This window comes from Tursiops truncatus, chromosome 16 (genome assembly GCF_011762595.2).
Source record: "Tursiops truncatus isolate mTurTru1 chromosome 16, mTurTru1.mat.Y, whole genome shotgun sequence".
NCBI classification, from domain to species: Eukaryota; Metazoa; Chordata; class Mammalia; order Artiodactyla; family Delphinidae; genus Tursiops; species Tursiops truncatus.
This window is the reverse complement of record NC_047049.1, coordinates 24,391,577-24,404,331: the sequence shown is the minus strand read 5'-3', so window position 1 is coordinate 24,404,331 and position 12,755 is coordinate 24,391,577. Positions and strand designations below refer to the sequence as shown.

Genomic DNA, 12,755 nt, shown 5'->3' with positions numbered 1-12,755 from the left:
CTTCACAAACACACAAAAACTAGGAAGCAGGAAGGGAAGGCGAAGCAAGGAGAGAGGAGGGAGGGGAAGCCGTGAATAAAAGCGCGCCCCTCCCGGAATCGGTTACTCGTTTTAAGCTCATCTCGGAGAGCGCCCGACCGCTGCGAAGGATTGCGGCCGCGCGCGCGCGCAGCTCTCGGGCGCTGGGCGGAGCAGAGCTACGCGCCTCGGTCAACCTGGCCAATCACGCTTTTCGGCCCCTCCCGCGCGGCCTCGCCCCGCTCCCTTGCGGAGGCTCGCGGCCGCGCGCGCGCAGTCCCGCCGCTCCGGGCGCGGGGCTGAGTGGAGCTGCGCGCGTCAGTCAATCTGGCCAATCGCGGGTCTCTTCCGCCTCCCGGGCGGCCCCGCCTCTCAGACTCCCGGCTGCAGGCAGCCGCTGGGTTAGTTCTCTACGCTCTCTGGGGATGGCGGGGAGAGGTAGCGTGCTGGGCATAGAGTGGGCGTCTGAGAACTGGACTTCTTCGGGGATTGGGTGGGGAGTCGAGTAGCGCTCCCTTTCCCTGGTCAGGGAACCTCTCAGCTCCACCTCAGGCCTGGGGTCTCTCGAGGGCTTGCTGTAGTGGCGGGAGGGGAGGGAGGACTCCCTGTGGTATTTTTCCCGGTAAAGTTTCATGGCCTTTGTTTGAGAAGCAAACTTCAGTCTCTCCTTTTCAGGGTCTCTTAGCTGCTTAATCGAAAACGATGCAGACAGGAGGAAGTTTACCTGTGCTTGGGCTCCTTGTTCCTCAGGCCTGGAGGGTCATTTGTTTTAGGCACACAGCCTTTAGGATTTAGGGTAGCGTGACAGGTCTATGTTTTTTTTGAGTCAAGATTTCAGTTACATTTCCTTTCATTGTGAAGCTGGCGTAATGAAATGAAAGAATTCCTGACTATCCAAAGTTGTTATCCAACTCACCCCCCCGAATATGTCAGATTTTGAGGATTTTTGTCAGATTTTATCCATCAATAAAAACAAATGAGTTGTTCATATGAGATGCTAGCTAGTTAACTTGTCATGAAAAAAACTAGTAGTCACCATAATGAGCAACACAATCCGATTTAGGAAAGTAAATGGAAAACTGAAAAAAAAAAGAAGAATGAATCACAACTAAGTGAAAGAAGGAAGTTGGCTGGCTTACTTGGTGATGTTATGTAAAACAATAAAAAATTCTTTGATAAAAATTAAGGAATATAAAGAGGTGTGGGTTAATTTGATTTCCGTTTTGTGATTATTTTTTGTTTTTTAGAAGTAAAGCAAGATTTCAAGATGGAAAGTCCATCAGCCTCAGCTGTGGTGTTACCTAGCACTCCACAGGCTGGTGCCAATCCACCGTCTCCTCGTACAAGCAGTTCAAGAAAACAAGTATGAAAATCTTAGTTCTTTCAGTGGATCTAGTCTATATTTCTAAGTATTGTGGCAATGGTGGTTTCAAGTCTACTGAACATTGTCAGTTAACGTAATGTGTAAATTAGTAAGTAAAAATTTTATTAACATAATTTTAGGTCTTTCCCCTTAGATAATGTATTGGACCTTCCCCTCAAATTTTCATCTTGACCCAATTATTTTCATTTAGTTTCAGTTCAAGTTTTTACAGCATTCCAAACAGGAAGTTTGAATCTGACATCATGAAGGTCTTTGGGGGAAAGATCTAGGTCGTTTCCTTAATTTGTAACTCTGAAGCACCTAACCATGTCAGGCTTGGGACAATTGCTGAACAAATGTTTGTGATTACTGAGATAAGTGTTTCAGCACTGTTTTAGAAGGGTGCCGGCTCTGCTAATATAAAAAGGGGTTAAAACTTAGTGGAGCTTACAGGAACTAAAGATATTTTGTGATGGTTGCTTTAGATATATGGAGACAGAAAGTCATCTAGTGGTGTCTGCCATAGAAACGTAAGGTCTTGATTTCTAGTAGATTTATTTATATCAAGTCTTGATTAACATTATTAACGTTTGATGCCTTTTTCAGCCTATGAGTGCAACCCTTAGGGAACGATTAAGGAAAACTAGATCTTCATTTAATTCTTGTTATGGTGTGGTAAAACGACTTAAAGTAGAGAGTGAAGAAAATGATCAGACCTTTTCAGAGAAACCAGCACCTTCAACAGAAGAAAACTGTTTGGAATTTCAAGAAAATTTTAAACACATAGACAGTGAATTTGAAGAAAGTACATATTTGAAAAATACCTTCAAGAATATCAATGCATGTGCATCTAAATCACTTGATTCTGAGTCATGCAGTGATCTCCAGAATGACTTTATGAGTGAGAATCTTCCCAAACATGGATTAAACAAAGAAAAAGCAAAATTGGTGAAGCAGATTCAGGAGAAAGAAGAACTTCTTCGGAGGCTAAAACTAGTCAAAATGTATAGATCAAAGGTAAGAAGAATTTCAGAACCATTGCCTAATTAATTTTTTTATTTTTAGATAAATGGTAGGAAAGTATTTCAAAAAGAAAAGTTTATTTTAGCATAATAAGAAGTAAGCCAAGTATCCAGAAACCTGGCTTCCAACAGCTTTAACTCAAATATGTCATAGATTTAGAGTAGAGCAGAAGAGGCCTCTAAACACCAGGTATAACTTTTAAAAGTCCCAGCCCTTATTTCATATGCAGTTGAAGCTTTCTATCTAGTTTCCAGCCCACAGCAGTATTAGAAGCTTCAAATGTTAGCTGCAAGTGGCAATGAGAACAGAAGCAACAGTGACAGTGAATGAGAAAAAAAGCTAAAAATGGACCACAGAGTACAATGAAAAGTAATTTTAGTAATGATCTTTTGTTATTCAATTATGTGTAACAAATTATTAAAATATTCCGAGCATTTTCTTTAAGAAAACAACAAATATATATTAGATTTTAGATTTCAACCCAGATAAGGTTGAAGAAAATAGAATTTGGGCACTTGGAAGAAGATGACCCTCACTTACCTGGATCATTCATGTATATTGCAATTGCGCCTTCTTCCCCAGCAATGTGTCATAAATGATGGAATACTGTATCTTATTTGCTCTCTTGAATTTTTAGGACTTCTCTAAATATAACTACTTGAGTTTTATGAGATAGTGACATTGAAAAATATTAATTTAAATATCATTTTTTAAAGTACAGCTGTGGTAGAAAAAGTAGATTGTTTTTTTTTAACCCATATTGTTGCTTCTTTACATAGTTTTGCCCTATTTAATGATTCGATTTTTCCCTGAGGGTAAGGATAGCCCAGAGCTTCTACCAAACAAAACAGCCATAGAACTCAATTTGAGTGATAGTTACTTAAAACCATCCTACTTTTTTCCTGGGTAGAAGTCCCATTTATGTCCAAATGTGTTACCCTTTAAACCTACTACTCATCGACTGATTTGACAACTTTCATTAAGTAAGTTAGGATGGCTATCTAGTTACTGACACACATTTATGTCTTTTTTTTTTTTCTGTTTCAGAATGACCTGTCTCAGTTACAGATGTTAATAAAGAAGTGGAGAAGCTGTAGCCAGCTGTTGCTTTATGAGCTGCAGTCAGCTATGTCTGAGGAGAACAAGAAACTAAGCCTTACTCAGCTGATAGACCACTATGGGTTAGATGATAAATTGCTACACTATAACAGAAATGAAGAAGAATTTATAGGTGTTTAATTCATAATTTTTTTCTCCAGAATGTCTTTGTGGATGACAATGTAATTAAAAGATATTTATACATTTTAAAAGGAAGATGTAAACCATTAGGGCTTAGAGAAAGGTATCCTGGTGAACCTGGATCAATTTAGGGCCTTTGTTATATAAGTATAAACTAGGTTCTAAAATGAAAATTTAGTGTTTTGAATAAATTTGCCAAAGAAAACTTGACAGTTAAAGAAAGGTGAAAAAATTTTTTTAAATTAAATCATGATTAAAAAAATAATTTGGACAACTGTGGAAGTGAGTTTTAATACATTGTTCTATTTATTGTGGTAAAAGTTTTATTTTAAATGTGAAAAAACAGTCCATCTAGTGAATGTCTAAACCGAAACTTGTCTGAAAATGCCTGCCTCTCCTAAGTTTATGCCTCTCCTTTGTTTCCACCCATTTACCACATATTTCCATCTGGATGGTCTAGCAGGTAAACTCATATGTTCAAAATTACATTAGTTTCTGTCTCTTCAAATTTGTTACTTGTATTCGTCATCTCAGTTAGTGAAGTGATCATCTATTTCTTATAAAACCACATGTCCTCATCACCCACTTCAGGGCATCACGGCATACGGGGCCTTTTACATTCATCTACCTTTCTAGTTTTATCTGTGAAATAGGTAAAAAGCTAGCGTATCTACTCCATTAACAGTGACTCCTCAGTCAGAAACCCACCTTCACTGGGTTGGGGTTCCGGCTGCCATGTTGTCCGTTATCTGTCATCCTGGCCATAGATGGACCCAAGCATCCCAGTCCTTGAGAATTCGGAATTGAGCTCAAGAAAAGAAAGCCCATCTCTTTTTGTGGCTGGAGCTGTTGTATGTGAACTTGAAAGCAGAAAAGCTGGTGTGCTTAAGTCTGCCCTTACAGAGGAAGGCAGAGATGACGGAGAGAGAACTTTGTGGGTCAGTGGCTTCTTGGTTCTGGTTTCCAGTCTCTTGGGTCCTTTTAAGGGCTGAGACAGCTTTACTTAGTTGTGGGGTTTTTTTCCCCCAATCTTAAAAGAAAAGTACTTCCCTACTACTTGGTAAGCAGCCACTACCCTAAGCTTCCCCCCTCCGCCCCCAGCTGCTCCTTACTCTCAGCCCAGTCCTTCCCCGTGATCCAACAGACTATTAATGTTGGCATATCAAGACCCTGCTCTTGCATGCATTCTAATTGTTAATGCCCATGCCAGTAACCTACCCCTCACCCCAGCCTCAATTCTTGCCTTCTAGACACTGCCATTGTCATTGGCTTCTGTGAACCCAAGAGGACTGGCCTTCCCTGGCTCTGGGATTCCCAGATGGGCATCCCTGGGAAGCTGTGCTGACCAGCCTCCACTGCTTCTTGCTGCTCAGCCAGAGGTCCTAAATGTGGCAGGAGAAGTGGTTTCCCTGGTGATGGTTGCCAGCATTTGACTGCAGCTGCCCATTACTGACTAGCACATCCCCTGGAGTCACCCTTACACGTCCATTTGGGGGAACTACAGCATCAATGGGACTCTGGTTTTGGGAGAGTTGGGGAGCAGTTGGTGGTATAGCAATGGGGATTTCTAAGGCATTGGCTAGGTGCTGAGGGCTCCAACAGCTCTGTGAGCACTTCTACAAGAGGAGGTGGATCATGGAGTATGGATGGGGCTTATGGGAGAGTTTGGGGCCTAGGGGTGCCCATGAAGCAGTCCCCTTTTTAATAATTTCTATTGAATATTACCTCCATTTAATAGGATATATTTATTAAGAACTACTGAATAAGAATTATTTTTATTCATTAAAATGAAAGCTAACACTTAGCACTTGCTTTGTGCCAGTTTTAAAAGTATGTTAACTCATTTGAGTTTTACAATTACCAACATCCCAGTTTTAAAGATGAGGAAATTTTAAGATTAAGTAGTTATTTAGTGACAGTCAGAATTTGAACCCAAGCAACCCAGCAACAGAGCTCATAACCATGTTATGTTTGACCCAATTAATTATATATATTACTACTTGATAATATAGATAATATCTTAAAGGGCTATAAAAATACAAATATAATTGCTCTTAGTTCAGCAGAAGCTGAGAGGAATCAGTACCATAAACATATCAAGAGAGAGGACTGGGTTCCATGACCCATGTGCCCTTCCAAAGCACCTGCCAATAACCCCAAAGCAGAAGATGCCTCTTGTTGAAAGTGCTGCTACTAGAATACAGCTTGGGGGCAAGAGGCTCTTGCTAACCTCCACTCTATGCCTCAAAGCTGAGGCATTCAAGCAAGGAGCATTGCCAGAATCACTCAGGGTAGACACTAAGAAACGAAACAGGCTGTTAAGACCTGGGAATCCACAGAGCACTGTCCAGCGAAATTTGTGGCCTTGCCTTAGTAGCAAATGGAGGCTCCAGTAGCTAACTTAGGTGACATGGAAATGTTACCAATAGGCACTACCCTGCTTAATCAGCCAAATCGACTACTTCAGGAATCATTCTAGGTCTAAGGGGGGGGAGCTGTCAAAATGATGTTGGTTCTATTTTCCTTACCATTCCCACCACTGATCACTATACAGGTGATCAATTATGGTACTATCCTGGCAATTTCTAAATAGAAGGTTTTAAAACTTCTAAATTTTTTCTTCTAAATAGAATGTTTTATAATTGCTCTCTTGCTTTACCTACACCAGTGTACATTGGATATGGTGTTACTAATTAAACTTAACATTTAATTCACAAAGTGCAGAACATTGAGACATTGACACCCTTTGGAGATTGTGGTTCATGATCCCAATGGTATTACCTTGGAATGCAGCAGTCCATAGGCTATGGAAAGGCAAAGCAGTTTTCTGAGCAGTTAATCTTCTCATTACTTATTTATCATCATCTACATGAATAAAGTGATAAACTATTTCATGGAAATGTAAGAATTCTGATCACCAAATTCCTTTGTGTGTGTCTGTTTCTCCACACCAAGCAATTCTCAAAACACCATCTGGATGTCCTACAATTCAACTCAATTCTGACACATCTATCTGGAGATAGCATCAGATTCTACAAGTTAAGGGCTCAGTCCCACAAGACTGCCCTCCACTTCAGATGCCATTTGAAAAACCAGATTGTTACCTGTGCTTCTGACCGGCTGGCAATAAGTCAGAGGTTCCCAAGACTCCCTCCTTCCTTGGGTTCAGTTAATTTGCTAGAGTGGTTCATAGAACGCAGAGAAACATTTTATTTATCAGATTACCATTTTATTATAAAAGGATCTAACTCAGGAACCTCGGGATGGAAGAGATGCATAAGGCAAGTTATGGTGAAAAGCTCAGACTTGCTTGCTCTCTCTGGGTACACTCTCCAAACCTTGTCCTTCTGGGCTTTTATGGAGACCTCATTACATAGGCACAATTGATTAAATCATTGGTCATCGGTGATCAATTCAACTTCCAGCCCGTTTACCCTTCCTAGAGGTGGGGGTGGGGGGTGGGTGTGCGTAAGGGTGGGTGGGTGGATGGGAGGTTGGGACACAGGGTTGGTTCTCCTGGCAGACAGCCCCCATCCTTAGGTGCAATCCAAAAGTCACCTCATTAACATAACAAGACACCTGTACCTCTCTCATCACTTAGGAAATTCCGAGGGTTTTAGGATCTCTGTGCCAGGAATGGTGTCGGAGACCAAATATATATATTTCTTATTATAAATCACAATATCACAAAATGAGAAAATGCTTTTTTTTCTGTTTACTAAACTATCATGTGGGGCACAAAATTAAGTTCTGTTGCAAATACATATGAATATAGAAGATTATGTCATGTTTATGTAGAACGTCTATGTAGAAGAAAATATGTTGTAATTTACAAGTGATTTAGGGCTTGGTAAAAGTAAACAATTCGCCTCGTTCCCATTGGTAGGACAGGGAATCATCTTAAACATTCTATTAATTTTTTTTCTGATGATAGAGAAATGCTTACTGAAGAAAATGGGAAATACAGAAAAGTATAAAAGATAAAAATCATTCATAATCTCATAACATTTCTGGTAATTTTATAAAATTAGAAATACCAGTAGTGGCTAAAAATAATTTTTTGTCTTTAAGACTTTCTATATTACTACTGTGAAAATAATTTTTGATCAAATTAAGACTTAATAAAATAGATCTTGAATATATTCTGAGCTAAAATCGTGTTCATTCTTGAATAAAAATCATTCGTGTTATTTTAGACATTTATTCATGCAGGACATTTTTATAATGACTAAGGCTAAAATCAATCAATTTGCTATTAAAAATATGCCACTAAGAGGAGACTCTACTTAAATTTCCTTATATAAGAGAGACAGAAATCATTTTAACCAAATGAAATTATTTTTAAAATGACTGATTTGGTCTTATGTTTCCCACCAGCAGTTTTACATTTGAACGAAAGCAGGAAATGTTTTCATCCTTAATCTTTCAACTTCAGCCTGTAGTATTGAAATCTGCTCAGCTTGTTCTTTTGAAATTTTTGTTAACTTTTGCTGTTGCATCATGTTTTCATATCGTTCTTTGGCAATCTTTTCACAAGTCAGTGTAGACCCTTATCCCAGAAATGAAGAAGAAGGAATTATTTGGATTATTATCTATACTTTTAAATACAGAAACAGCACTCAGAATCAATTAAACATATGGAACAAATACTGGTAGCTTTATAACCACTGTACAGATTTTAGGAATTATGATCACTTTTAAAGAAACTGACAGTTGATTAAAGAAAAAAATCTTACCCACTGCATTACAGATGTCTTTTCTCTCTGAGACAGCCACCAGTTCTTCTCGTAAATTGCAGCTTAGGGTATAATTTGCTACATCTTTTTGATTGCTGTACCTTCTCAGTTTTTTAAGCAGCTTTTTGCAGCTTTCCACATTCTTTTTGTGGGTCTGAAATTTTTGTTCCCATGACACCCCACAGAAATAATTTTGAAAAAAATATATTTTATAAAGACATTATTCTTAAAATTTAAATACATTGTCATCAGTAGGACATCTTACCATCATATCCCTAGTACCTAGCATAATACCTGCACATAGTGGGTACTTAAATTATTTGTTGAAAGATAGAATGGTATGTTGATACACATTTTAGAAAAAAATTTGTATATTCTTAGAAATAAGAGAAGATTTAAAAAACACATAGCCTTGAGATTACTTTGTTTCCATCTTATGTATGTTAAACACTCAAAACTGAGCATTGTTAGGCAATTAGGGTAAAACAAAGCCTTTACAATGCAAAGGAAAGACTATCAACACTTCTACTACATAAATCTTACCGTAACCTAATGTGAAACAGGAAATTCACCTACACTCTGATATCTCCCAAGGGGTTAATTCAAATGTTAAAAGAAGTGCTTCACAACCTAAATGACTGACAGATGAATGGATGAAGAAGATGGGGTACATACATACAATGGAATATTGCTCAGCCATTAAAAAGAATGAAATAATGCCATTTGCAGCAACATGGATGGACCTGGAGATTATCATACCAAGTGAAGTAAGTCAGACAGAGAAAGATAAATATAATATGATGTTGCTTATAGGCAGAATCTTAAAAAAATGATACAAATGAACTTATTTATAAAACAGAAACAGACTCCCAGACTTAGAGAACAAACTTATGGTTACTGGGGGAAGGGAGAGAGGGATAGATTGGTAGGTTGGGGTTGACATATACACACTGCTATATTTAAGATAGATAAGCAACAAGGACCTACTGTATAGCACAGGGAACTCTGCTCAATATTCTGCAATAACCTAAATGGGAAAAGAACTTGAAAAAGAATAGATACATGTATATGTATAACTGAATCACTTTGCTGTACACCTGAAACTAACACAACGCTGTTCATCAACTATACTCCAATATAAAATAAAAATTAAAAAAAAAAGAAGTGCTTCAGGCTACCACATTGGTTACAGTTACAAAGACACTATTTAGAGACCTCTAATTACATCCTGAATATCAGTATAAAAGAGCAAGATTTTGGTAGGTTCTATTTGAATTCATGATTTGCAAACTATTACTTTGTTCAAATCTTTCACAACTACTGGAATTATAATGATCAGTATCCTTGAGACCTACCTTATCTAAAACAGCAATGGTTTGCTCCATTACTCCAATCTGAATGGCAATCATAGTCTCATAGTTTGGTTCATTTAGGTACTTTAAGAGGGGAAAAAAAACCCACAATGTATGTAAGGATATTTTTCTCTATTTCTTTCAGTAGATAATTTTATAAAGATTATCTTAGTTTTGAAAGTTACTGTTTCTCATAAAAATTATCTATCCAAGTTAGGATTGACTTGACTTTAGTGTCATGCTATTTACTTATATTTGGCTATTGATACACTCATCTATATACTAATAGTTACAAATGCCTAGAGTTTATCTTCTCATTCATTCATTCACTTATTCAACTCACCAAATATTTATTGTGTCTCATTTGAGAGTGTCTCATTAAGTTCCATATTAACAATATCCCAGTTAAAGATACTGAGGGAGATAACAAAGATAGATAACATGACAGAGACTTCAAGAAAAAGAGAACGTGTAGTATGATTAGTTGCCAGAATGTATGTAAGGTGACATGCAAATTAAAAGGTGTTTTGAGTTGGGCCATGGTTTCTCTGAACTGGGGAAATCAAAAGGCTTTATGGATGAGGTGGCATTTAAACCAGACCTTGAAAAACAGATAGATTAGGGATGTGAAAAAAAAATGCGGAAAAATATTGCAGGTAGAAGAACCAGTATAAGCAAAGGCACAGAGGTAGAATCCTGGAATATAAAATCAGTTTGGTTTGAGAATACTGATGTGTAAGAGGAACAGTGGGAATGAATTTCAAAAGATAATTTGAAGGACACTGAACGCCACTTAAGGATTTCAGAATTCATGTGCCAGGTAAGAAGAGGAACTTTAAAATGTTTGAGCAGAGTAGTAATGTTATTAGACCTGAATAGGAATGTGACAGCAGTATACAGTATAATTAGAAGAGAAAAACCCAAGGTCAAGAGACTAGTTAGGAGATTATTATAAAATACTCTAAACCACTGAAAAGGAAGGACTGAAGCAAGGTAAAGGCAGTGGGCATAGAGAATGAGGGAGTAAATGGATAAACTAGTCAAGACTTGGAAGACGAGGGAAAGAGAGGAATCAAAGAGGACAACAACTTTAACCCTGAGTGAATGGCTGAAAGAACAGAAATAAGCAAAATAAGAAGAGGAGCTGTTGGGAAGTAGGAAATACAGAAATAGAGCTTGAGAAAGGTCAGGTTCAGAGAGCTTAGATTGGAATTGGAATTTAATTGGAGTCCAGAAAGCTTGGATGAGTCTTAGCAGTGATCATGAAAGTCAGAAAAAGAGAAATCATCAAAGGAGAGGGCATGGAAAGAAACACAGAGCTGGGGGCAGAATCTTAAAAATAGCTATACTTAAGAGAAACAAAAGAGAAATGAGGAAAAGAGGCAGAGTGGTCTGACATGTTGGAAGAAATACAGGAGAAAACAGGGATGATTAAAGCCAAAACAATGGGCAATTAAGAATGAAGATGGGGCTTCCCTGGTGGCGCAGTGGTTGAGAGTCCGCCTGACGATGCAGGGGACACGGGTTCATGCCCCGGTCCGGGAAGATCCCACATGCCACGGAGCGGCTGGGCCCGTGAGCCATGGCCGCTGAGCCTGCACATCCGGAGCCTGTGCTCCGCAACGGGAGAGGCCACAGCAGTAAGAGGTCTGCGAACCGCAAAAAAAAAAAAAAAAAAAAAGAATGAAGATGGATGGACTTCCCTGGCGGTCCAGTGGTTAACACTCCGCGCTTCCACTGCAGGTTCGATCCCTGGTCAGGGAACTAAGATCCCACATGCCACACGGCCCAAAAAAAAAAGAAGATGGACAAATGCTACAGGGATGGTTATGACTGGGAAAGGGACCACGAGATTTGACAATTAGGAAATTCTTGGTGAGCTGCAAAACAGAACTATACTACTGAATGGGTCACAAAGAACCAGAGGCAGCAAATGTAAACTACCAGAAGAAACAGACAGAATTCATAGTCACATTATGAACTACTTCTGGCATAGAACATGCTTGATGTCACAGAGGCTTCTTATTAAATACTGGTTGAATGAATGAATACATTAATGAATGAAATTAAAATTATATAGTGGGGGGCAGGGAGAACTTACCTTTTGACGATCTCTTGAAAAAAACAGCATCTGAATATCCCGAGCCTTCTGATTTAGATCTTCCATTTCCATCTCCATTTTCTTATGTTCCCACTCGATCTGAAATATTCCTTTGTGGACTTCTTTACTTTCCATCATGCTAGCAACTTTCTTTTGTCCTTGAGTCTTAAAGAAAAAGTACATTCTGATATTCATATAATACGATTCTGCATACAGGATACAGAATATTTGAAGCTGAATGCTTTTCTTAGAAAACGCTTGGAATGCAGAGATAATTCTATCCTCTTTCTTAAAATGTAGTAGATATTAAAAAATTACTTGATGGGCACAATCTGATCACTATAAAGCATGGTAGTTACTGAACAGAAGGGATTGTAAGATACATTTGAATGGCATAGCCAATTTACTTTTATGTCAGTGATTAGGCAGGAACTCCTCTTGACATCACCGATCTACCAATCTGTATGCGTTTATACCCCTAGTCTGCCCTGCTTCTTGACACTATAGATAAAGGATTGTAATTTAATGCAGCTAGGCACAGCAGTATCTTGTTGGTAGCTAGTGGAAAAGCAAAAAAATTCAATGGGTTAAATATGATATTTAAACACCTAGATATTTTGTACTTCATTTCAAATTGCCTACATGAAGTTCAGGAATATTTTCATGGAGTTGTTCTCCCAGATTGCTAACAGTGAAACTACTGTGTCTCTAAAATAAATTTGTATGTGAGTTCCATCAGTTAATGTTTTATATTTTTCCTCCCTTCTCCTTCAAGAACTTAGCTTTTTCAAGTTCATGCCACTAGACTATACCAACTGCTACTCTTTATAAAAATTATTTTCATCTTTTGGTCACTGCTTGGGCTCAGTTCCTTGAATTTCCCACTTTCAATGCTCTCTTCTCTATCCTGCTCAGCCACCCAG

General features: G+C 38.4%; 2 protein-coding genes across 4 annotated transcripts in view; one reads left to right on the top strand and one right to left on the bottom strand.

Moving 5' to 3' along the window:
- Positions 1-312: 312 nt before the first annotated feature.
- SFR1 (SWI5 dependent homologous recombination repair protein 1) lies at positions 313-4,125 on the top strand. Of its 3 annotated transcripts, none has more exons than XM_019939947.3 (4): positions 313-419; positions 1,266-1,381; positions 1,988-2,398; positions 3,452-4,125. In XM_019939947.3, the coding sequence occupies exons 2-4, from the start codon at positions 1,286-1,288 to the stop codon at positions 3,641-3,643; spliced, it is 699 nt and encodes a 232-aa protein (XP_019795506.1). In that variant the 5' UTR covers positions 313-419; positions 1,266-1,285; the 3' UTR covers positions 3,644-4,125. The 3 variants fall into 3 exon arrangements, with proteins under 3 accessions (XP_019795506.1, XP_073650092.1, XP_019795502.1); XM_073793991.1 differs by lacking the exon at positions 313-419 and adding an exon at positions 435-456; XM_019939943.2 differs by lacking the exon at positions 313-419 and adding an exon at positions 463-1,160.
- Positions 4,126-6,292: 2,167 nt separating this feature from the next.
- CFAP43 (cilia and flagella associated protein 43) overlaps positions 6,293-12,755 on the bottom strand; it is a 100,696-nt gene continuing 94,233 nt past the window's right edge. The window contains exons 35-38 of the mRNA XM_033841895.2: positions 11,833-11,997; positions 9,735-9,815; positions 8,380-8,533; positions 6,293-8,192 (exon numbers count right to left, since the gene is read on the bottom strand). Of these exons, the coding sequence (XP_033697786.1) occupies positions 8,026-8,192; positions 8,380-8,533; positions 9,735-9,815; positions 11,833-11,997 (567 nt within the window). The 3' untranslated portion in view covers positions 6,293-8,025. The remainder of the gene's footprint in view (positions 8,193-8,379; positions 8,534-9,734; positions 9,816-11,832; positions 11,998-12,755) is intronic.

Excerpts from the sequence above, each read along its gene's own strand:
- SFR1 (XM_073793991.1), top strand. Across the intron at positions 1,382-1,987 it reads CAAGCAGTTCAAGAAAACAA|CCTATGAGTGCAACCCTTAG; the intron begins GTATGAAAATCT and ends TGCCTTTTTCAG. Across the intron at positions 2,399-3,451 it reads TCAAAATGTATAGATCAAAG|AATGACCTGTCTCAGTTACA; the intron begins GTAAGAAGAATT and ends TTTCTGTTTCAG.